Here is a 23621-nt window from a genome sequence, read left to right on the forward strand (position 1 = left end):
CATCCAAGAGTACTAAAGGAGTTGATGGATGTGATTGCAGAGCCATTGGCCATTATCTTTAAAAACTCATGGCGATCGGGGGAGGTCTTGGACAACTGGAAAAAGGCTAATGTAGTGCCCATCTTTAAAAAGGGAAGGAGGAGGATCCAGGGAACTACAGGCCAGTCAGCCTCACCTCGGTCCCTGGAAAAATCATGGAGCAGGTCCTCACGGAATCAATTCTGAAGCACTTAGAGGAGTGGAAAGTGATCAGGAACAGCCAGCATGGATTCACCAAGGGCAAGTCATGTCTGACTAATCTAATTGCCTTCTATGACGAGATAACTGGCTCTGTTGATGAGGGGAAAGTGGTGGACTTGTTATTCCTTGACTTTAGCAAAGCTTTTGACACGGTCTCCCACAGTATTCTTGCCAGCAAGTTAAAGAAGTATGGGATGGATGAATGGACTATAAGGTGGATAGAAAGCTGGCCAGATCGTTGGGCTCAATGGGTAGTGATCAATGGCTCCATGTCTAGTTGGCAGCCGGTATCAAGTGGAGTGCCCCAAGGGTCGGTCCTGGGGCCGGTTTTGTTCAATATCTTCATTAATGATCCGGTGGATGGCGTGGACTGCACCCTCAGCAAGTTTGCAGATGACACTAAACTGGGAGGAGTGGTAGATAAGCTGGAGGGTAGGGATAGGATAGGATACAGAGGGACCTAGACAAATTAGAGGATTGGGCCAAAAGAAATCTGATGAGGTTTAACAAGGACAAGTGCAGAGTCCTGCACTTAGGACGGAAGAATCCCGTGCACCGCTACAGACTAGGGACCGAATGGCTCGGCAGCAGTTCTGCAGAAAAGGACCTAGGGGTTACAGTGGATGAGAAGCTGGATATGAGTCAACAGTGTGCCCTTGTTGCCAAGAAGGCCAATGGCATTTTGGGATGTATAAGTAGGGGCATTGCCAGCAGATCGAGGAACGTGATCATTCCCCTCTATTCGACATTGGTGAGGCCTCATCTGGAGTACTGTGTCCAGTTTTGGGCCCCACACTAAAGAAGGATGTGAAAAAATTGGAAAGAATCCAGCGGAGGGCAACAAAAATGATTAGGGGACTGGAACACATGACTGATGAGGAGAGGCTGAGGGAACTAGGATTGTTTAGTCTGCGGAAGAGAAGAATGAGGGGGGATTTGATAGCTGTTTTTAACTACCTGAAAGAGGGTTCCAAAGAGGATGGATCTAGACTGTTCTCAGTGGTAGCAGATGACACAACAAGGAGTAATGGTCTCAAGTTGCAGTGGGGGAGGTTTAGGTTGGATATTAGGAAAACCTTTTTCACTAGGAGGGTGGTGAAGCACTGGAATGCGTTACCTAGGGAGGTGGTGGAATCTCCTTCCTTTGAGGGTTTTTAAGGTCAGGCTTGACGAAGCCCTGGCTGGGATGATTTAGTTGGGGACTGGTCCTGCTTTGAGCAGGGGGTTGGACTAGATGACTTCCTGAAATCCCTTCCAACCCTGACAGTCTATTATTAGGAATTCATGTACATTTATATCTACCCACTAGGCAGGGCAAACTGTGGGCATGCAATGGACTGCTACTGGTGCACAACCTTCAGTGTGAGACAGATCAGTCTGTCAGCAAAGTTCAATTGAAAATATAAAAAACTATAATCACTTGTGAGATACTTTGACAATTAAAAATATGCAAGTATTCGTATATTGCAAAATGTTGATATTTACCATTTTTGTCACATGCAAAACAGCTCCATCATTTCTGGAGAGGAAAAAAGCCCTGGCAAAACCAATAAAAATCTTTTTAATACATTGTCATTTGGTAGCTTTCACCAATAAACACCACATTACAGCGTTAATTTTAACTTAACCAGTAAAAACTGTAGTCATAGCCATGTTGCAGTGTTTCTGAAACTGCAAAAATGTGACACATTCTCATTTTGGGTATCATTGTTTCCCCTCACCTACAGGCTTACAGCACCACGTGATACCTTCACATCATACCTCATCTAAACCTACATTAAAATAAGCTTTCAAATGTGTATGATGTGAGTGTGTATATTAAACTCCAAAATTATGGCCCTTTCTGGAGAATTGCTGCATGCCTATCTGTTCCAGTGCCCAGCTGCACCACAGTCCAGAACAGCCATTACAGGCAATGTCCTTCTGAGCCTCCCATATCAAGGGCTGGAACGTGCTCAGTCACGCTATGGGGATGGCACAGATGCAGTATGGTCACTCTTAGAAGCTGTGACAAGCTGGAGCATGCTGAGTTGCTCTGTGGGGTTGGTGCATATGGAGTCTGGTCAGTACTAGGAGCTCTGAGAGGCTAAGCCTGCTTACTGAGGCCTCTTTAGTCCCCGTGCATCTGGCAAATGCCCCATGCTCAGTGAGAATGGTATCTTCAGAGAATTTCGGTACTAAAATCAAAGAAGTGTCTACTGAGCCTGCTCAAAGTTTGGGTGGAGGCACTGGGACAGCAGAAGGCACATCGCTGACATAAAGGCTACCCCTTGCCAAATTTCAAGTCCCTGCTCCAAAGCATGGGGATGCTGGAGCCGTTCAAAGAAAAGGTCAGCAGAATTTTGACACAGACAAAACATTTTTCTCTAGTGTCATTCTCTAAACAGTTAAACCATTTTGGCTGAAATTGTCACGAAAGAAGAAGAAAAATCAGCCTGAGACAGACACCCAGCATGGAAAATTTCAGCCAAAACAGTTAAAGTTTGGTAAAGTTATAATCAACTGAAAACAGGATCTTATACTGGGAAGTGTCTGGCAATCACAATAATAGGCAGTGCTACCAGCCTCACCTATAATTTGAGAGAGATCTGTGCAGACACTGTAGATATTGATCAGTTCCTACAGTACGACAGCGATGCCCCCATAGTGGCAAAAGCACAGGTAACAAGAAGCCTGTGGTCCAGAATAATAAGACTGTATCCCCTTTGTTGAAATCTCTCATTGGGTCAATTAGCCAAACTAAGTGGCTATCTGAAATGACACCTTGAAAAAGGAAGAACATTGAAACCATAACTACAGCAATCTCAGAACAGAGAAGCAAAAACCATAGTACATATCGAACATATTTTTACTTCCAACAGTTGTTGCTGTGGTTTCTCTTTTCTGGGAAGGTAACAGAAACTCTTCAAATGGGTCTGGCACAGTCTGAGTAATCAGCACTTAAAAACTGTTTAGATCTTTGTTAGATTTTGTGGGCCAAATCGTGAGCAGTACTAAGTAACTTCAGCTCTCACTGAAGCCAATAGGTATTTCAAGCTACTCAGCACCTCTCAAGATTTGGTCTCATTAAACAGATGAGAGCTGCATGCAGTGTTGTCATAGCTGCATTGGTCTTATGATATTAGAGAAGCAAGGTGGGTTTCTTGTCTCTCTCTATTGGACCGAGAGAGACAAGCTTTCAGGTTTACACAGAGCTCTTCCTAAGGTCTGGGAAAAATACTCAGGACATGTCTGCACTACAAAATTAAGTCAATTTAAGCTAAGTTGACATACAGCCACTGCAGTAATTAATTCAATTTTTAACATCCACACAATGCTCCTGTTGGCGGCGCGCATACTCACCAGCAGTGTTTGCACTGATTTAACTGACAATGTGGGGCACTGACAGCTGCAGCCCCACCACTCAGGCTCAGGCTCTCCTTCCCCGCACCGTTCAATCCCTCCCGGGAGGCAGCTGATCTCGGGCTCTCCTTTCCCCCACCCAATCCCTCATCAGGAGGTGGTGGTGGGACTCTGGCTGTCAGCCCCAGGTGGCAATTTAAGCAACACAGTGTCTACACAGATACTGCGTCGACCTAACTTCAGTTCTACAGCTCTCGCGGAGGTGGAGTTATTAAAGCAGTGTAGTGGATGACTTACATTGGTGGGAGTGACATTTTAGTATAGACGCTTACAGAGTTAGGTTGATGTAAGCTACCTTTGGCTCCACAAGTGAGGGATCCAGCAGTAGAAGTGCAGTTTGCCCATCACAGCTCTTTGGATGCATGCCTTCAGGAGGGACACAAACCATAATGGTGCATTACCCTGGATCTCTGCCATCTCTCAGGTAACACAACCGTGTCTCCTGGTTGACAGTGTCAAATGCTGCAGATAGATCCGGGAGAATGGGAATGGATGTTTGCCTTCTATCCATTCACAAGAGGAGATCATCCATCAGTGCCACTAAAGCAATTTCCATCCCATATCCTGGACTGAATCCAGATTATGCTGGGTCTAGGATATTCACTTGAATTAGATGATTGTGTAGTTGACCTTTGTCCACATGCTTTATGAGCTTGCTTACGAAGGGATGGTTTGATAATGGGTAGTAATTGACTAGAACCTATGTATCAAGGGTAGATTTTTTTCTGTTGGTCAGACTACTGTGTTCGAAGGAGAAAGGAGAGATTCCTTCCCTAAGTTAGGTATTGGCTGTTGAGGTCAAGAGTGGCACGAGTTGCTCTGGAATCTCATCATACAGGGAAATCCTGAGTTGGATTCACAGATCTTGGTCGTGATTCTTTGGGGTGTCCAGTACTTCTTGAGGAGCGAATGTGTGTAGGCAGGCTGTTTGTCAGGCAGAACAGAGTTATGCTGTTTGAGACACCTTCCTGAATGTACTAGATCTTTTCAGCAAAGTAGGATGATAGTCTTCTCAGGGGTTGGTGCTGAGTTCTGTTGTGGGTTGTAGGCACTCAGGATCAATTAATCCCCTGCACAGCTCCTTAGGGCAGAATTTGACAGCTACACTAGAGGCTCAGAAGTTCTTTGTTATGTGTCCGTTTCAGCCTTTTGATTACATCATCCTGCTCAGTTTTCTGACACATTGTCAATGAAGAGAGAGGGTCAGAAACTCAAGGTTTGTGTGTGTGATGGGGAGTGGCTGTCTAGGTGCCAGCACATTCATGGTTGAAGCAAGGGTACAATAATAAGGGTTCACCAGATACTTGACTCTGTTCTGTGCACGAAGCATTGCTGTCCTTTGGCATGCTTTGGAATTTGATGGAGTGTATGAGCCTTTGTGGTTAAATAAGGGTTGTAGGTTTTGTAGCCTCTCACAGCTCTGCCCACCGCCTTAATTTGGTGATGGCCTGTCCAGGACAGTGGCTGGGTCGTGATGTCCTCTAGCCTAAGCCAAATATCAGGTCCAGGGTGTGACCAGATGAGTGGGTTAAACCAGAGGTGACCTGTAACACTCCTAGGGAGGCAAGTAAGGAGATTAGTTTGGGGACTTATATATCTGTGTGGCCTTTTCATCCTGGGAGATTTCAACACAACGAGTCTGGGGTATTCCACCGATACTGCCAACAGGGTATCAGTGTTGTATAGATTTACATGGAATATGTGGGCTAAAGGTGTTCACATAACTCAGTTACCATCTAACATTAAACATTGTTAAACAAGGTCATGGGTTTGGTATACGTGCATGTAAGGCTGCTTCGTACTATGGCAAACAGACTATTAAATATCTTTTAAAATATTTTATTAAAGATACAGAAAAGAAGGGAAACCAGTTAAAGCATTTGAAATGTAAAGTATTAAGTAAGGCTTTCGTTTTAATAACATCCATTGTTGCCTTTCCTTTTAGCTGGAGAGAGTTTTAAAAGGAAAATGCCCCTTGTTTGACAGTCTCTCAGGTCAGGGCTTCTTAACCTTTTTCTTTCTGAGGCCCCCCCAACATACTATAAGAATTCCAGAGGGGTAGGGGATAGGGATCTTGGCTTCAGCCACCGAGTGTGAGGGGCGGGGGAAAAGCTCAGGGCTTAAGCTCCAGTGAGGGGCACTGGGGCTTGAGGCTTTAGCTCTGGGGGGAGCACCGGAGCTCAGGGCTCCCTGTGGTTCTGCTCCCAGAGCCTGGTGGGGGCTCCAGTGCTCCACTCCCAGTTTTCTGTACTGAAACCAGCTTGAAGCCACAAACCCCTGGTAGAGAACCACTGTCTTTGATGGTATTCACGATGGTGATACTGGTCCTTTTGCAGAAAAGAGAAGCTAGTTAGATGAGCTGGAGCTGTTGCTGCTGTTAAAGTCTGGTTTTATTTTATCCCAGATGGTAGTCGGGATTTAGCTGGAGCAAGTAAAGGGTGGTGTTAGCTGGTTCCCTCTCTTTGGCTGGTCTGGTAAGGACATCTCTCAGGTCAGGGTGACAAAGGTCTGGGGTCCCAGGAAATGGCCAGGCGAGCAGCCATGATGTTGAAGCTCACTTCAGCAGCTTTCATCTGTTTTTCCCTATTTTTTCCTCTCTTTCTTTAATTAGCCACAATGGGAGTGATGGATGGAATTCCCCATCCCCTCATTATTTAGTTTACTAATTAGGCTTAACATTTAACACACTAATTTATTAATTTTTGGTTTTATATATTCTGTTTTTAGTATTATATATAGTTCTGGAATTATATTAACGTGGACTTTTTATTTGTTTGGACAAATGTAGTGTCTCTGGTTTTTTCACCTGTTTGTAACATTCATTATAAAAAACAACTTGACCTATTCTCCATTAACATTGGTTATTATAGATTATTGTATTATTTTATAAACTTTTACATACTTGTTACAACTGATTTTACGATTTGGTAAATTTGCCAGCGCAACTGTTACTTTATGAACCCTATTGCAGCCTGTAAATGAGCATAAAACATGTTATCCTTGACATAAATTAAATAAATATGTAAAGTTTTATTATGTTTTACTGCAATCTAGATTATTGGTTAATGAGCTGGGATTCACTAAATTAAAAGGAAAAGACTAGGGCTGTCAATTAATCACAGTTAACTCACGCAATTAACTCAAAAAAATTAATCATGATTAAAAAAATTAATCGCGACTAATTGCACTTATAACAATAGAATACCAATTGCAATTTATTAAATATTTTTGGATGTTTTTCAACATTTTCAATATTGATTTCAATTACAACACAGAATTCAAAGTGCACAGTGCTCACTTTATATTATTATTTTTGATTACAAATATATGTACTGTAAAAATGATAAGCAAAAGAAATAGTATTTTTCAATCACCTCCTTCAAGTACTGAAGTGCAATCTCTTTATTGTGAAAGTGTAACTTACAAATGCAGATTTTTTTGGTTACATAACTGCACTCAAAAACAAAACAGTGTAAAACTTTAGAGCCTACAAGTCCACTCCGTCCTACTTCTTATTCTGCCAATTGCTAAGACAAACAAGTTTGTTTACATTGACGGGAGATACTGATGCCTGCTTCTTTACAATGTCACCTGAAAGTGAGAACAGGCTTTCGCACGGCACTTTTGTAGCCAGCATTTCAAGGAATTTACATGCCAGATATGCTAACCATTCGTATGCCACTTCATGCTTCGGCCACCATTCCAGAGGACATGCTTCCATGCTGATGATGATCATTAAAAAAATAATGCATCAATTAAATTTGTGACTGTACTCCTTGGGGGGAGAACTCTTTGTCTCCTGCTCTGTTGTACCCACATTCTGCAATATATTTCATGTTATAGCAGTCTCGGGTGTTGACCCAGCATATGTTTGTTTTAAGAACGCTTTCACGGCAGATTTGACAAAACGCAAAGAAGGTACCGATGTGATATTTCTAAAAATAGCTACAGCACTCGACCCAAGGTTTAAGGATCTGAAGTGCCGTCCAGAATCTGAGAGGGATGAGGTGTGGAGCACGCTTTTAGAAGTCTTAAAAGAGCAACACTCTGATGCAGAAACTTTAGAACCCAACCACTAAAAAAGAAAATCAACCTTCTGCTGGTGTCATCTAACTCAGATGATGAAAACAAACGTGTCAGTCCACACTGCTTTGGATCGTTATCAAGTAGAACCCGTCATCAGCATGGATGCATGTCCTCTGGAATGGTGGTTGAAGCATGAAGGGACATATGAATCTTTAGTGCATCTGGCACGTAAATATCTTGCAACGCTAGCTACAATAGTGCCATGCGAATGCCTGTTCTCACTTTCAGGTGACATTATAAACAGTGCTGCCTGCTTCTTATCTCCTGCAAATTGTAACCAACCTTGTTTGTCTGACTGATTGGCTGACCACGAAGTAGGACTGAATGGACTTGTAGGCTCTAAAGTTTTAACATTGTTTTATTTTTATGTACATAATTCTACATTTGTAAGTTCAACTTCCATGATAAAGAGATTGCACTACAGTACTTATATTAGATGAATTGAAAATTATATTTTTTTGATTTTTACAGTGCAAATATTTGTAATAAAAATAAATATCAAGTAAGCTCTGTACACTGTGTATTGTGTTGTAACATATATTGTGTTGTAACTGAAATTAATATATTTGAAAATGTAGTAAACATCCAAAAATATTTAAAATAAATGATATTCTATTGTTTAACAGCGCGATTAATCGCGCAATTAATTTTTTTAATCGCCTGACAACCCTAGAAAGGACATATTTTATCTGTGAAAAAATATCTAGAGGTTCATGATATGCACACTTCTTGAAGGATAAGATCATCTCCAATGTCTTAAAAAGGAGTCCATCTTTCTCAATCACACATGGCACCGTTTCAAACAAAATCAAGTCAACTCACAAAAAACAGAAAAATATTCACTAACCACAAATTGATGGATTTTGTTGTGAGAGAGAAATCTATGCATAGGAAAGTAGTTTGCAAAAGATGTAGATGGAGTGCGGTGTCATTTTCAGGCACATCCTACCTGCACCAACAATTTAAACAAGTTTAAAGAGCGTGTTAACTTTTAGCAGGTCCGGTGGTGGATCAGGGATGCACAAGGAAATAGTATCACACTGTATTAACAGGAAATAAAACACCTAGCATTTTTCTTCTTCAAGGCACTTTACAAACATTAATGAATACTCACAACATCCCTGAGAGAGTAGTTCTCCTTTTCACAGATGGAAAACACATAAAGTAATGGACCCAAAGCAAGACAGGGAGTCTCAGCATCCAGACCACTAGAAATGCTATTGGTATGTTCAACGGAAAAGTTGAATGAATAAAAACATTTTTGTGATGTCATTTTCTATAGTTTATCTCACAAATGAGTACTGAGTTCTGAAGCTATATTAGCCAATCAGATGGCATACACAAACATATGTATTAGCACTGGCTTCAGCAGAGTTCACTGAAAGCTACTGTACTTCTCTGAAGAGCCAATAAGGTGATTGTAGCATATGAATATTTGTACTTCCTAATTGACTCAGAGGTGAATAACTGTTGCTGAACCTTTGCCTCCATCTCACCTTTAGAATACTACTGTACAAAGGAAAACATGTTACATTTCTGAAACCACTGGCTATAAGGGAGAGGTTTATGGACACATTTAGATGAACATCAATGTTTGTTATCCTTCCAGTCAATAACACTTAATATTCATTTCAAGTGAAGTTGGTTTCTGCTTCCTGTGCACTTAAAATGGAGTGGCACACAAACCAAATTCCTGGGTTCAAACATCTGAGAAATTGGTAACCCTTAATATCTGTACCCAAATCTTAAGCCAGTGGTTCAGGCCCATTTCTAATTCAAAGGCACAGTGGTGCACCAGCCCAAAATGCAGGAAAAGCTGGGTACCTTTGCACAAAATTAATTCTTCAGAAAAATGCTACCTCACAATCTTCAAACTGGATATTTTCAATCAGATTATCAATCAGGGATAATAAATTCCTTGATGCTTTGAGTCTTTGGAATTTTGCTTCCCTCCCTACCACCAACAGCAAGTACTAGCCTTGAGGTGTTCCATGCTTTCTCATGATGTAATATTCCCTTTAAATTCATTTCACTTGATTTCATATGGAATGAAATCATGCTACCAACAGTTTATGCTGCTGTCAGGCATTCATATGAGCTGAATTCTCACCTCACACTGAATTTAGCAAGTTCCAAATGTATAATTTTTTTTTATACTTGATACTTTAAAAGTGATTGACTGTTCTTTGCAACTAGATGTTCTGATTAAATATATTTGTATATAAAAGTACATTGCATTTGTCTTTAACCATAAATAGCACTTTCCCAAACAGACTAATGTGGTACCTTACAATTAATGATGCCAAAAAGAACAAAGAAGAAAATCCAACTACAGCTTCAACTACTGATGCCTCTGATTTTACTGTGGCCATAAAAGGATGTCCAAGACTGATCCAGTAAAAATCAGATTTATGTAGTGAATTTCTATTTGCTAGAGCTGAATGGATTCAAGGTGCTAATATTCTTGCTGTACTGAAAATTAAATCAAACAGCTACGGCAGAGGCTATGTGCAATGCATTGTTTTAAAAGATTGCAAGGAAATTTTAAGTGACAGTTACATTTCATACACAATATTACAAAGCAGCCTCTAAACTGATTTTTAATAACACTCAATTATTTGACTTATTTTCTCATGCATCACATTCTTCTCTGGGCTTCTGAGCACCACTATTTCACATTTGTGACAGATTAGGGAAATATTTTTTACAGTGGCCACCAGCACTCTGGTATCTAATTAGTAGACATCCAGAGGTGTAGGTTTTGTGGCTTATATTAGGAAAGTATGAAAAGGCCCAACTTTCTGGAACAAAATCAAAGAGCTACTTCAATCATGAAATGTCATTTAAAATGAAGCTAAAATACACGACCACTTTGAGCAATTTATCTGTAAAACCAGAATCTCCTGGGAGTTCACGGCATTGCCAACACAGACAATTTTTTTCTGCTCTGCTGCATTAATGGCAGAGTAATCCACTGCATAAAAAGCTAAAACAAATATGCATAAAAAGTGAATCCTTCCCTAAAGTACCATGAAACATTTTACAACAAAGCCATATTTATAGTTTTTAATTTCTAACACGTAGTAGTACTTTACAGCATACTTGATAAATTCAAGTTAACATGTTCATACACGTTAAACAAATTTATTTCTTATGAAAGGTTTGCCACAGCATCTTAAGTATTTACTTATGAATTTTCTAAGTTAGTGAATTACAGTATTGTTGTGGCAACAAGTACCTGAGGAGACTCTTGAGTTATCAGCTGGTTTTCACACCCTTAACTTTATTTTAAGACTTACCCTTTCAGAGGCATTGCTAGCCCATTGGGGGCCCTAAACAGGAATATTTTGGGGTGTCCCCCAACACTTACCCTAAAAAGCAAATGGGGAGCTCTTTGAGCTGCTCAGGTCTCTAAACAATTGCTTAGTCTGCTTATGCCTATTGCCGGCACTGCCCTTTCAACTGACATTTTTTACATTTGTTCTTAGTCTCAATGATGGGGGGAAATTTTGGTTAAATACTATTTGCTGTGCATTTTTAAGTTTTTTGAATAGCATGGAGCAGAGAGAAAGGGTTTCCATCTCCACTAAAATATGTTTAGCATGTAGCAACTTTAAAATGTCATATTTTTCAATCAAGACAAGTGCCCTTAAACATGTCGGAAAGAGTTTAATTTAGACATAATGTGATTATAAGTGTCAGAACATTCATACACTGTTCATGCACAATGCCATTTTTTTCAAACTGTACACCCAGGTAAATGCTCCATATATATCACACACATATGTAGAGCTACAGCTCTGTATGTTGAGTGCAAACCAGTTGAAGGTCTCATCTTAACCTGCTCTGTTCTGCACACTCCCTAAACCATGGCCAGCTATCCATCTCATTGAATCCCCGCTATTAAGCTTATTTGAACACAATCATTAAATTTAATTAATCTTCCTATAAGTAGGACCCTACCAAATTAATGGTCCATTTTAGTCAATTTCACGATCATAGGATTTTAAAAAATAGTAAATTTCATGATTTCAGCTATTTAAATCTGAAACATCATGGTGTAATTGCAGGGGTCCTGACCCAAAAAGTAGTTGGGGGTGGGGGTGTCACAAGGTTATTGTAGGTTTCAGAGTAGCAGCTGCATTAGTCTGTATCCACAAAAAGAACAGGAGTACTTGTGGCACCTTAGAGACTAACAAATTTATTTGAGCATAAGCTTTCGTGGGCTAAAATGCACTTCATCAGATGAATGACAAGGTTATTGTAGGGGAGATTGCTGTACTGCTACCCTTACTTCTGTGCTGCTGCGGGCGGCAGTGCTGCCTTCAGAGCTGGGCAGCTGCAGAGTGGTGGCTGCTGACCAGGCGCCCAGCTCTGAAGCCAGCGCCCCTGCCCGCAGCAGCACAGAAGTAAGGGTGGCAATACCATACCATGCCACCCTTACTTCTGTGCTGCTGCTGGCGGCAGCTCTGCATTCAGAGCTGGGCTCCCAGCCAGCAGCCGCCACTCTCCGGTTGCCCAGCTCTGAAGGCAGCACAGAAATAAGGGTGGCAAAACTGCGACCCCCTCTAAAATAATCTTGAGACCCCCGCCCCCCGCAACTCCCTTTTGGGTCAGGACCCCCAATTTGAGAAACGCTGGTCTCTCCTGTGAAATATGTATAATATAGGATAAAAGCACACAAAAGACCAGATTTCACAGTCCGTGACGTGTTTTTCATAGCTGTGAATTTGGTAGGGCCCTACCTGTAAGGGTTTTGGTTCTAATTCTTAAGTTTTAAATCTTCTGGGCATTTTAGTCTAGGAAGGAAATTAAAATTATCCTAAATAAGCTGCACATTCTCTGCATATTATCAGCCCATCTTTATCATTGTGTAATCACTGTTTATCTTTCTCTCAATCCCACAATTAAATGCAATCAGATACCTGCAACAGATTAAGAAACAGCCCCATTCACAGTTACAAAGGTGCTGCTGTTGCAACACAAAAGGCTTTAATCGTTTATTCAAATAAATAAAAATGTTCCTTTATGTACAAATAGACAAAATCAGTGTACCCTTCCTCTATTTACAAAGTAGTTTCTTTTCAAAAGGAAATCAATACATTTATCCTTCAGTAACTGAACACTTTGTCTTGAGGCCCTGTATTGCACAGCGGTTTTGTTTTCCTTTTTTGCTTGACTGCCTTTTGTTGTTTAACACAAAGACACTTTTGTGATAATTTCTGATAAAGGCTCCACAGTTTAAACAAGTTTCTCCCACCTTCCTCTCCCTACCCAGACCCAGAGATCATAAACAATTCCTGCAAATGTCAGGAGTCAGCTTTTGCTACAACACACACTGAAGTAAATACAGCAGATGAAGCACCTGTTGCCTTACAGTAAGTTAACTAGCCGAGAACGTTTGTCTTGGTTTCTGCTCACATTTGATCGCATTCAAACACCCCCAACGTGCACATTTTAACCTCCCCGTCCTGTCCATCATCCATTAGAAACTCCTGATTTCAGATAAAAAGCATCCAGCAGCCCAGCCGGATCAGAAGCATCTATCCAACACTGATTAGTCAGCCCCCTTTTTTCTCTCCCCACAAAATGTGAATGAAAATGCACAGGATACAGCAGCTATAAATACATTTTCCCCCTGTTTATGTAGCGCCTGGAACGGCCGCCAGCCTCCAGCGGGTCAAAGCGCAAGTCAGTTTCCTCAGGCGGGGATAGCAGCAGGGCGGGCGGTTAAACCTGGCACTAAAACTCCGCTTTCCGTGGCTCTAAGTCCGGGGAGACGAAGACGTCAGGTGGCTTCGGAGCAGGACACGGTGCTGTCCAGCTTCCCGGTGGAGTTCATGATGAGCGAAGAAGAACCCCACTCCCCGGCACATCACACGGGGAGCCCCCCGGCTACTGCTGCGAGGAGGGGCGGGGGCAGAGCGCTCCCCGGGGGCGTGCGGCAGGGCAGGGAGAGGGGGTGTTTGGCGGGGCGGGCAGGGCACTCCCCCCAAGCCTCAGAGCGCCCCCAGGTGGGGCAGGGTCTCCAGCTTGTCGGCCCGGTCCCGGCCGGCCGCGCTCTCCACCCCGCGCAGCCACTCGGTGCACTTGCGCACCAGCCCCTCGTCCACCGCGGCCCCCGGCGCCGCCTCCTCCTCGTACTCCACGTCGTCGTAGCGGTGCCGCTCGTTCAGCAGCGAGATCTTCAGCAGGGCGCGCAAGTCCCCCGGGCCGGAGCCCGGCCCGGCCCGGGCCCCCCTTCGCGCCGAGCCCCCCGCCGCCGCCGCCGGGGCCGCCTTGCTCCGGGAGCCCGGCAGGAGGCGCTCGGGGCCGGCGGAGGGGCTCGGCCGCCCCCGCTGCTTCTCCAGGCTGCGGCGCTGCAGCACCAGGGCCGCTTCGGGGGGGAGGCTGAGCGAGAAGCGCAGAGCGGCCTCTCCAGCCCCCGCCTCCGCGCACAGGCTCTCGCAGGAGCGGCCGCGGGGCTGGGGCGGGGCCGGCGCCGGCCTCCGCGGTTGCTGCCTCTGCAGGGAGGCGCAAGGCCAGGAGCTGGGGAAGGGACCGGCCCGCTCCGGGGGCGCCCCCCGCGGCTTCCTCAGCGGCTTCTCCGCGGCAGCCGGCGGCGGCGCTGCCTTCCTGGGGGCCGCCGGCCTCCGGGGCTGCGCTCGGGGGGCGGCGGGGAGAGCGGCCGGGGCTGGGGGAGGCAGGATGGGCGGCAGGGACATGGTGGTGCCCAGTGACCCCCTCTGCTCCTCACAGCGACTCAGGGCTGATGGCACCCCGGGCAGGGCCGAGCATCCCCCGCGGACGGGTCGGTCCCGGCTGCGTGCCCAGGCTGCAGCTCCATGGGAGAGCGCGACGGTGCTGAGACCGCCGGGCTCCGTCGCTGGCTCCCGATGAATGAGACACACAGGCAGCGGCGGGGCTGAGCAGGAGGCGGGGCTCAGGGGCGGGGGAAGCACTCACGGCGGGGGGCTGCGGATCACTCCCTCCGCGTGTTTGAGCCATGATGGAAAGGAGGGGCGTGATTTTTTTTTAAGTATTAATAGAAGAGGCAAGACTGGCTGTGAGGAGGAAGAGGTAGAGCAAAACGTTGGCAAGAGCTGTAAGCACAGTTTGAGCGAGACTGTGCCATTTACCTCTGTAAAATATTAGGACAGAGGATTTCAGGATGTGTTTTAAAAGCTAGTGCGATGGCATACTGTACCCCTTGCAGAAGGGGGGTTACTGCTTTTTACATTTTTAAAAAAGTCACTTAAAATATGTATTTATTGTAATAATTTGTTCCTAATACACTATTAAAAAAGAACATTAAATATATTCAAATGTAGAAAATATAAATGCTTCCCTTAGCTATTCAGAGGGTCACTTTCCCTTTTTGCTGTCCACTACATACTCTCCTCCCCCTTGCAACAGCTATTTATGATTTACCGGTTCACCTTCTCTACTAAAATGTAGTGAAACAGTTAACAGATACCACTTCCTTTTTACATTCACAGGTGAATTTAAAGAGACCTACACAGGCCATAAATTTATTCTGAAATAAGGTGGCATAGTGGAAGTTTTGTTACTGTTTCAGCCCCTCACCCTTCATTCACACTCTCCTCGCCATAGGCACCAGTCTCTTAAGCTCCCCCGTCTTTCCTAATCTCTTAGCTTTGTCTTGTTCCTAGACTTAACCTCTACCAGTTGAGTATGGTAGAAGGAGGGAGCTGCTGTTCCTCAGTTGGATGGTCGCTGTTAGGAGCTGCTGGATCGCTGTAACATCAAAAGGCTCACCCAGGCAATCAAAATGAGGTTTTGGAGACACAGTCTCCCACCCAAAAAAGTGATAACTCACCACATTGCTTGATTATCATACACTTTGTAAGGAGAGTGATCAAGTTGGGCCATTTCCAGCACAAATCCAGGTTCTCTCACCCCCCTACCACACACACACACACACACCCCCACTCTCCTGCTGGTAACCTATTTCCCCTTGTTTTTTCCTACCCCTCCCCCCAGACGTTCTTGTTAAACCCTGGATTTGTGCTGGAAATGGCCCAACTTGATTATCATACACATTGTAAGGAGAGTGATCACTTTAGATAAGCTATTACCAGCAGGAGAGTGGGGTCAGGGGAGGTATTTTTTCATGCTTTGTGTGTATAAAAAGATCTTCTACACTTTCCACAGTATGCATCTGATGAAGTGAGCTGTAGCTCACGAAAGCTTATGCTCAAATAAATTGGTTAGTTTCTAAGGTGCCACAAGTACTCTTTTTCTTTTTGCGAATACAGACTAACACGGCTGTTACTCTGAAAGCTATCCTACAGCTATAGTTCCTGCCTACATCAGTTCACTAATGATAAAGTTTTCAGTTACATTCTGATTTTATGAAAATATTTTTAAATCAATTTTTTTGAGGGGGAAATGCTTGCACTTCACTTACAGAAAGGATAAATGCTGCCATAACTGACAAAACATTTCTGGTAAAAGAACGTGCATGGAATGTAACTTGTTCTCCAGAAGTGAGCTTTCTAGATAGTGATCTAATTAATAAGATACTCCAGACCAAGCAGTAATACTGATTAATGAAGACAATTAAAATATGTAATGAGACACAAGGTGAGTGGATCAGCAGCATTTGACTTCAGACTATGTGGTAATGACAACTGAAGTGTTTAATTGGAACTAGCATCTGTGAACAACACTTGTAGAATATTTTTAGCCCAAAGCTAGTTTCTTTTAACTTGTCATTCAAATGGGAGGTCTCATCTACCTTTTCCATATTTTATCATGCTTTCTGCATAGATGGGATTATAAAATAGGCACTTAAAGTATCACTGATAATTGAAGAGGCTAATGAGGACAAACACAAATATCTGAAACTTTTGGCCAAGTGTTCACAACCTTATTAATTCCCTAACAGGATAACATTTTGGGGCAACCTGATTTGGCAGCAATTTGGAAGAGAAAAGGCCATCAATGCTCCCCATCACCTGCCTTACCCCTTTTTGATGCTCAAATTCCAAGCACAACAATCCCAGGTTAAAAAAAACAAGGCCTTCTCAGAGCCTGATTTACTCTCAATGCCTATCATGACCTACCGCCAGAGCAGCCTACTGCCTGAGAAAGCCCTGGCTTTGTAGGATGGCTCAGGCTCACCCATAAGTTAACTTCTTCCCTTGAGAAAGGCATGTTGATGTCTGTCACAGAGAAAAGGAAGGTGTCTCCAAAAATCAAACAACTTCTGTTGTTCTGGGAGAATCAAACCAATGTCTATCCCATTGGAAAAAGAGGGTTTTGACTCCCCTGCTGCCAGAAACAACTGCTCAAAGTTGCAATCCTATGAAGCATATAAACATAACCCCAGTGCTCATTTGTCCTTTAATTTCCATTCCAACTGACAGCAGGAGTCCACAAGCTGTTCCATGAAATTCTTCCATGTCCATCACTATGTGTACAATTGCTGCAGTACAGATGACCTGTGGAAGTCACCAGCTGGAACTGCAATGAACACAAAATTTATTGATACCCTCCACCACTAACAACAAAGTTGGGAAGGCCAGAGCAGTGAAAGGCCCTCTTGTGCCTTGTTTGCTAATGTCAACTGCCCTGTGTCCCAGCTAATCAACCCAACAACCTACTGAAGGGACCAGGACTACCTAATGAGAGCCCTCCTCTTAGAGATTCTACCCCATTGGCTAACTACTTCAACAGGACAACCCAGAAGGTATGCACCCCCTGCAATCTCACAGTGACTGGTAAAGCCAGAATGCTTTATACTGCTGATCAAACCATACCCATATTGCAGGATCTCTCCACCACATTTGATCAATTTCAGTGGAATGCTGCTGTCTTACATACAGGGGTTTAATACAATGGCTTCCTTGTCCTTCTGCCTGAAGGCAGAGGACTGCCCCCAGAGTCCTCACCTCTGAATCCTCTCCCCCAGCCCTTTTCTATTTAACACCTATATGAAGCTGTGAGACAACAGGAATGCATATGCTAGTAAAATGTAGCCACCATGCTGTTTCCTTCAAAGAAAATGCAAACACTATCTCCCAGCCATTCCACCGTCTAGGAGTCAACATTCACATGAAGACTAGCTTGTTAAAGCTAAACCTGGAAGAGATGGAGGTACTGCAGTGGAGAGAGGGAAACAAAGAACAGCCATTTAAGAGCTAGGTTGTCTGTAGCTTCAGGATCCTCAGACTTATCTTTGCTCTTCAATGCCTGAATAGCTACAGTTGGAAAAATATTCAACCAAGGCTTGCCCCCAAAACACTGCTTTCACAGAAGCTAAGCAAAGTATATTCATAGAATCATAGAACTGGAAGGGACCTCTAGAGGTCATCTAGTCCAGTCCCCTGCACTCAAGGCAGGACTAAGTATTATCTAGCTAGACCATCCCTGACAGGTGTTTATCGAACCTGCTCTTAAAAATCCCCAATAATGGAGATTCCACAACCTCCCTAGGCAATTTATTCCAGTGCTTAACCAGTCTGACAGCTAGGAAGTTTTTCCTAATGTCCAACCTAAACTGCCCTTGCTGCAATTTAAGCCCATTGCTTCTTGTCCTATCCTCAGAGGTTAAGAACAATAATTTTTCTCCCTCCTCCTTTTAAGTACTTGAAAACTTATGTCCCCTCTCCTCCAGACTAAACAAACCCAATGTTTTCAATCTTCCCTCATAGGTCATGTTTTCTAGACTTTGATTCATTTTTGTTGCTCTTCTCTGGCCTCTCCAATTTGTCCACATCTTTCCTGAAATGTGGCGCCCAGAACTGGACACAATACTCCAGTTGAGGCCTAATCAGCATGGAGTAGAGCGGAAGAATTACTTCTTGTGTCTTGCTTACAATACTCCTGCTAATACATCTCAGAATTATGTTTGCTTTTTTTTGCAACAGTGTTACACTGACTCATATTTAGCTTGTGATCCACTATGACCCCTAGATCCCTTTCCACAGTACTCCTAGGCAGTCATTTCCCATTTTGTATGTGTGCAACTGATTGTTCCTTCCTAAGTGGAGTACTCTGTATTTGTCCTTATTGAATGTCCTATTCGACTATTCCACATAGTTATATATTCACTTCATGTGCATTAAACCACCAGGAGCATTTTTTCAAAAAAGCTAATAAAAATTAAAGGTTTTAAAGTCACTTTTGTATTCTGAGACAGTTTGACCTAAGTACCTGTACCAACACAATTATTTTTAGTCTGACAGGAAAGGGGATAGCAAAAGAGATTTGAAGTAATAACTGAAAGTGTGTTAACTAGTTTCTAAGTGAAATATATATTGCAAGCATAATGTTTTAATTTTCCTGCCTATGTGGCTCAAGTCTAAAAATTAGATAGTCTAGACACTTAAAATAATTCATTTATTTTGTAATCATTGATTTATATATTATCCATAAGCCATTTTAATCAAATATATTTTAAGTTTCAAAGTGAAAAAATTGGTGCTTAAAAAGTAAGTATAACAAAACTGAGCAAGCTTTTACCAGACCTCTCATGTTCAGACCACGCTTTCTCCATACTGCACATGTACAAACATTTCAAAGCAGCCCTATCACCTATAATTAACTAAAAATATTTCTCTATAATAATTACAAAATCCTGATCTTTGGGAAACGCATAGAGTAAACAAATAGTAATTGCACATAAGAAATATGAGACAAAACTTTATATGAAACTTTTACATATGTTACCCAGAATCCTGAATTGTCTACATTGGGGATTAAACTAACTCAAACAAACAGTTTTAAGATTACATTGCATGAAGTGTTAAACCTATGCTAGTTTCCAAATGGTTCAGACAGGGATAAAACACTGCTTACCTGGCTCATATTTAAACTTGGTTCTGCTAAAATGATTTAATCCCCAGCATGCAAAAGGCAAGGAAAATACTAAAACTGTCAGCAAGTGTTGTTTCGGGAGTGGAAGTTCATAATTTTTCTGAGTAAACTTCACAAAAATATAAAGTTCGCTTTTAAAAGCTGTTGAATAGTTTGTTTTGTTTAGTCTAACTCAGGCAGGACGTGAAGCATTTAATCACAGCATCCCTTAAAAAAAAAACACAACATTTATTTTTTTACAGGCCACATTCAGGTCACTAATATTTTTCAGACTACATAATATTGTGTTCTATTTCCCAAAATTAGTTATAGAACATACAAATTCAATTATGCACTATTTTGGATGACAAAATGAAAATTTTAATTACTTGTCAGATGCAGAATTCTGATAACTTATTAATCTCAGTGGAGAGTTTGAAATATCTGAAGGGGCTTTGCTTCCCTAATGAGCATTTTGCAAATTGGTTTTGTATACTGTTCTGTTTGGATTAGTCTGAATTTGTTCAGCCTCATTTATTTTTATCTTCCCAAAACTGAATTTACTATTCAGCAGAATTTTTGTACTTGGTTGTTAGCCACTTTGAAAATTCAGGGACACACCCCATATTCTTGAGGTTAGGTGAAATAAGCTATTTTCGTATGCCCCAACACAGCTGTCCCAGAATTAACATTTATATAATAAAACAAGTGCTAAAAAATAAGGTAGATCAAATTCTACTGGAAGTGAATAAGCCGCATTAGGGGTATTTTTGTTGCTACAATTTTTTTTAGTGTAAATTAAAACACATGAGTACTTTAGAGAAGTTACGCAATACCATTTCCTGGCACCATGTAATAGCTCAGCCAACTATTTGCATAAGCCAGACAATGTATGAAGCTCAACTTGTGATGGCATTTTATACTAGCAAATACTTCAGTTACCTGAAAAAGTATTAGGCTACTACAGTATTTAAACAACCTGTCAAAATAATCATAGGGTTCTTTGTTTTTATTACATAGACACTTTTATATTATCTAAACAATTGAACTGAAGCAAATAAACTCTGTTTTGTCAGACCAGCATTCAAACAAAAGAAAGAGAAGGCCAGGGACCAATGGTTAATATCTTTGAGCATACTAAAACACAGTAGTATGAATTAAACTGATTTGAACAAAAATAAGCCCATAGAAAGTGAGACATGATAGCTGGAAATGTAGAAATTTAGAATGCTAGTAATCTGATTGGGGAAGTTGGAAGTGTCAAAATTAAGGTGACATTTTATAGTATTTAAATAAGATTTATTTCACTGCTTGCAACTATCTTGAAGACACAGTCTTGTTAGAATTAATGAGATCACCTATTGCTATAACTAATTTATATTATGGTTTAATTCTGCCACACTTAAGAGTCTTAGCATAGATTTTTGTTGCTTATGTCAGGTTTTATTGGATTATTATAGAAAAGCAGTGAGAAAATACAAGATGAAAGGAGAGGTACTATGAAAAACTTAGCAAGGCAGGATATATTTATAGGAGCAGACAGTCAATGTAAAAAAAAAATCAGAATGAAGTGCTTTAACATACTATTGTTAAAAGACCAAATTGCACTATAGTTTCTCTAATCTTTCAATTCAACTAAAAAAAAATGTACTTTATGCATTTGATGGCACAAGTGCCAGTTTCCCCTAAGTACGTGGGTCTTTCACACAGGAATAATGGTGGGGCAGATTTTAAAAAACAGGAAAATGGCAAAACCAGAAACTCTGGCAGGTGGTTCAAAAACAGATTTAGTAACAAACTATTTAATTTTTTAAAACTGACTAGATTTCACATTCATTGTGTCCATTTAAGCTACCAAATATTGTCAAATGTATATGCAAATTTATGTAGGAAATATCCTTAAACTAAGCAGTGTTGCATCATATTATAACAATTATTTGGGGGATTAAATCTAGAAAAAAATGCTACAATGCTTTAACAAGCAAATTGCTGAGTATCTTTATCTGCACCCAACTTAAACTTCAGAACAGGCATTCGTTATGGTAGACTTGGCAGAATTCAATTTTTATTTTTTATAATTTTGACCCATAATCTAAATGTTTATTTAAGCATTTTTTTTATTTTTATTGATTTAAATGTTCACAGTTGCAAGAAATTATTGGAGTTCAGACAATTTTTTAATGACAGATGCGGACATTCAAAAAGTTCAAACTTTATAACTGTTAACGCACAAACTGTCAACATCACATGTCAAAACACAATAAATATCCTTAAAAAAAAATTACATTCTAGTAAGTTCTCAAGCAGTGTTTTTCTTACTCTGCCTATTTGTACATTTTGATGGAAATATTTTCTTATCTGTGCATATACGATGAAGTTGATGTTTACAGACATACCAATAAAAACCTAAACCTTCCAAGCCTACTTATGGTACAACTTTTAATTCAAAAACAATTATCCTCCAAATGCTAAAAAATTAAGATTGAGGATATTATATTTGACTTTTCAAAATTAGTAAGTTAAAAGATGTGATTTTCAAGAAAATCACACTTTTGAAAAAAAATTTAGAACTAAATAGGCTAACTTTTATTTTTATAAAATGAAGGCAATTAAAGGTGACTCACCTTGCAAAAGGAATATATGAGAGACTATACCTGAAAAAGGAGAGGAACAATAGTTAAAATTTGAGAGGTTTCATTTGTTTTCTACATATCAATTCAGTATTTTAGTCCAGAACTAACAAAAGCACACTGGTATATTGAACCCTGTAACAGGATTACGTATTCAAATTACATCCACTTGAAAATAAAAGGATTCTGCAAGAACTAAGTGTACTGCCAAGAGATTCTGGTCTCCTTTTTTCTTTGAATGTTGCTATGTAGTATATAACTTCCATTGAATATGAATTCCACTACAACATGTAATATGGAGATTTACTATCACTTTAGGATTCTTAACTTTGGTTCCTGAAGACTGATTACTGAACTATATGAAACCTACAATTCTCCCAGAAATCAAGACAGCAAAGACATCATTGTCTAGTTTGAATAGAACAAAAGTAGTTTATGCAAATATGTACCTGGTGGTGTGTATAGTGCACACACACACAGCTGTAGAGTAAGACTACTTTATGGAATTTTACTCTTATAGCAACATGTTCTGGCTTCCCTGAAGTGGTAGTTAGACCTGGCCTCAGGTTAGGGTTAGACCCTAACCACCACTTCAGGGAAGCCAGGACTGACACCAGGATGGTGAGAACGGAATCCAGACTGTTCCTGCTCGGAGAGTACACTAATGTTAGCCACATCTGAAGCTGTCTGAGGTGCAGGCGTGCATGCCACACCACATATGTACATGCTGTCATGTGACCTAGTAGACATAGATGCATCCGGGCTGTCATCAATGGGTGCGCCGACACTTGGGCAATTAAGTCTGTCATGGCTTTGAACCAGACACGAAATGGACATGAACAAGCACTCGAAGAAGAAATTGTGTTTCATTCTCCTACTTGTCCTAATCAGACACTGGGATGGATTTGATATCAAAAGACTAAAACTAAAAGTTAATAAAGTTGTGGTTATAAGGCCCTAATCTCCACCAGTCCCCAATTACCTTTTATTTACTTGGATCCAGTGCAACATTAAATGGCCTCCATAACAACAAACTCTCAGGGTTGGCCCGCTTCAGCCTAACTCCTAAACATTTAGCCTACTTCTGAATCCTCCCTCCCATGAGAGGGGACATAAGGGTACATTTGAAAGCCATCTCTCTGCAGGAACTTACTGTCTCCCCTTTTTCCTCCAGACTAATAGGGTTTACCAGTTAGCTCAGAGTTTTCTTCTGTTTATCTCTGGGAACTAGCCATTTTGAGCCTCACCCTTGCACTGGACACCAAGGGTGCCAGCAAATAGCTTAGCCATACAGCCAAACCCACTGTCCAATATCTGCCTCCCTTTGGTTGGGAGAACTTAAAGGTTGGACCACACATTGTCCAGTGTCTGATAAATGTTCCTGTATTTGGAATAGGGAAGATGGGCACACCATACCTGATTTTCCTATAGGAAAATCACCACAGCCCAGATCCACAAAGG

The 23621-nt window shown here is 41.5% G+C and overlaps 2 protein-coding genes across 3 annotated transcripts in view; both read right to left on the bottom strand.

The window, feature by feature from the left end:
- The window catches only part of SFT2D1 (SFT2 domain containing 1), a 73548-nt gene that overhangs the window by 12694 nt on the left and 37233 nt on the right, over positions 1 to 23621 (bottom strand). Inside the window, exons 7-8 of one of the 2 annotated variants that reach the window (XR_012638861.1) lie at positions 22155 to 22184; positions 8576 to 8677 (exon numbers count right to left, since the gene is read on the bottom strand). Coding sequence is in view for 1 of the 2 variants with exons in the window: in XM_074948751.1 (XP_074804852.1) it covers positions 19719 to 19758; positions 22155 to 22184 (70 nt within the window). In the remaining variant the exon portion in view is untranslated. Of the gene's footprint in view, positions 1 to 8575; positions 8678 to 19112; positions 19759 to 22154; positions 22185 to 23621 lie in introns of those variants that run through there. The other variant, XM_074948751.1, reaches the window with a different exon arrangement.
- PRR18 (proline rich 18) lies at positions 12304 to 14619 on the bottom strand. Its single transcript, XM_074947009.1, has one exon. It carries the CDS (start codon positions 14430 to 14432, stop codon positions 13728 to 13730), a length of 705 nt encoding a protein of 234 aa, XP_074803110.1. The 5' UTR covers positions 14433 to 14619; the 3' UTR covers positions 12304 to 13727.

This window comes from Natator depressus, chromosome 3 (genome assembly GCF_965152275.1).
Source record: "Natator depressus isolate rNatDep1 chromosome 3, rNatDep2.hap1, whole genome shotgun sequence".
NCBI lineage: Eukaryota > Metazoa > Chordata > Testudines > Cheloniidae > Natator > Natator depressus.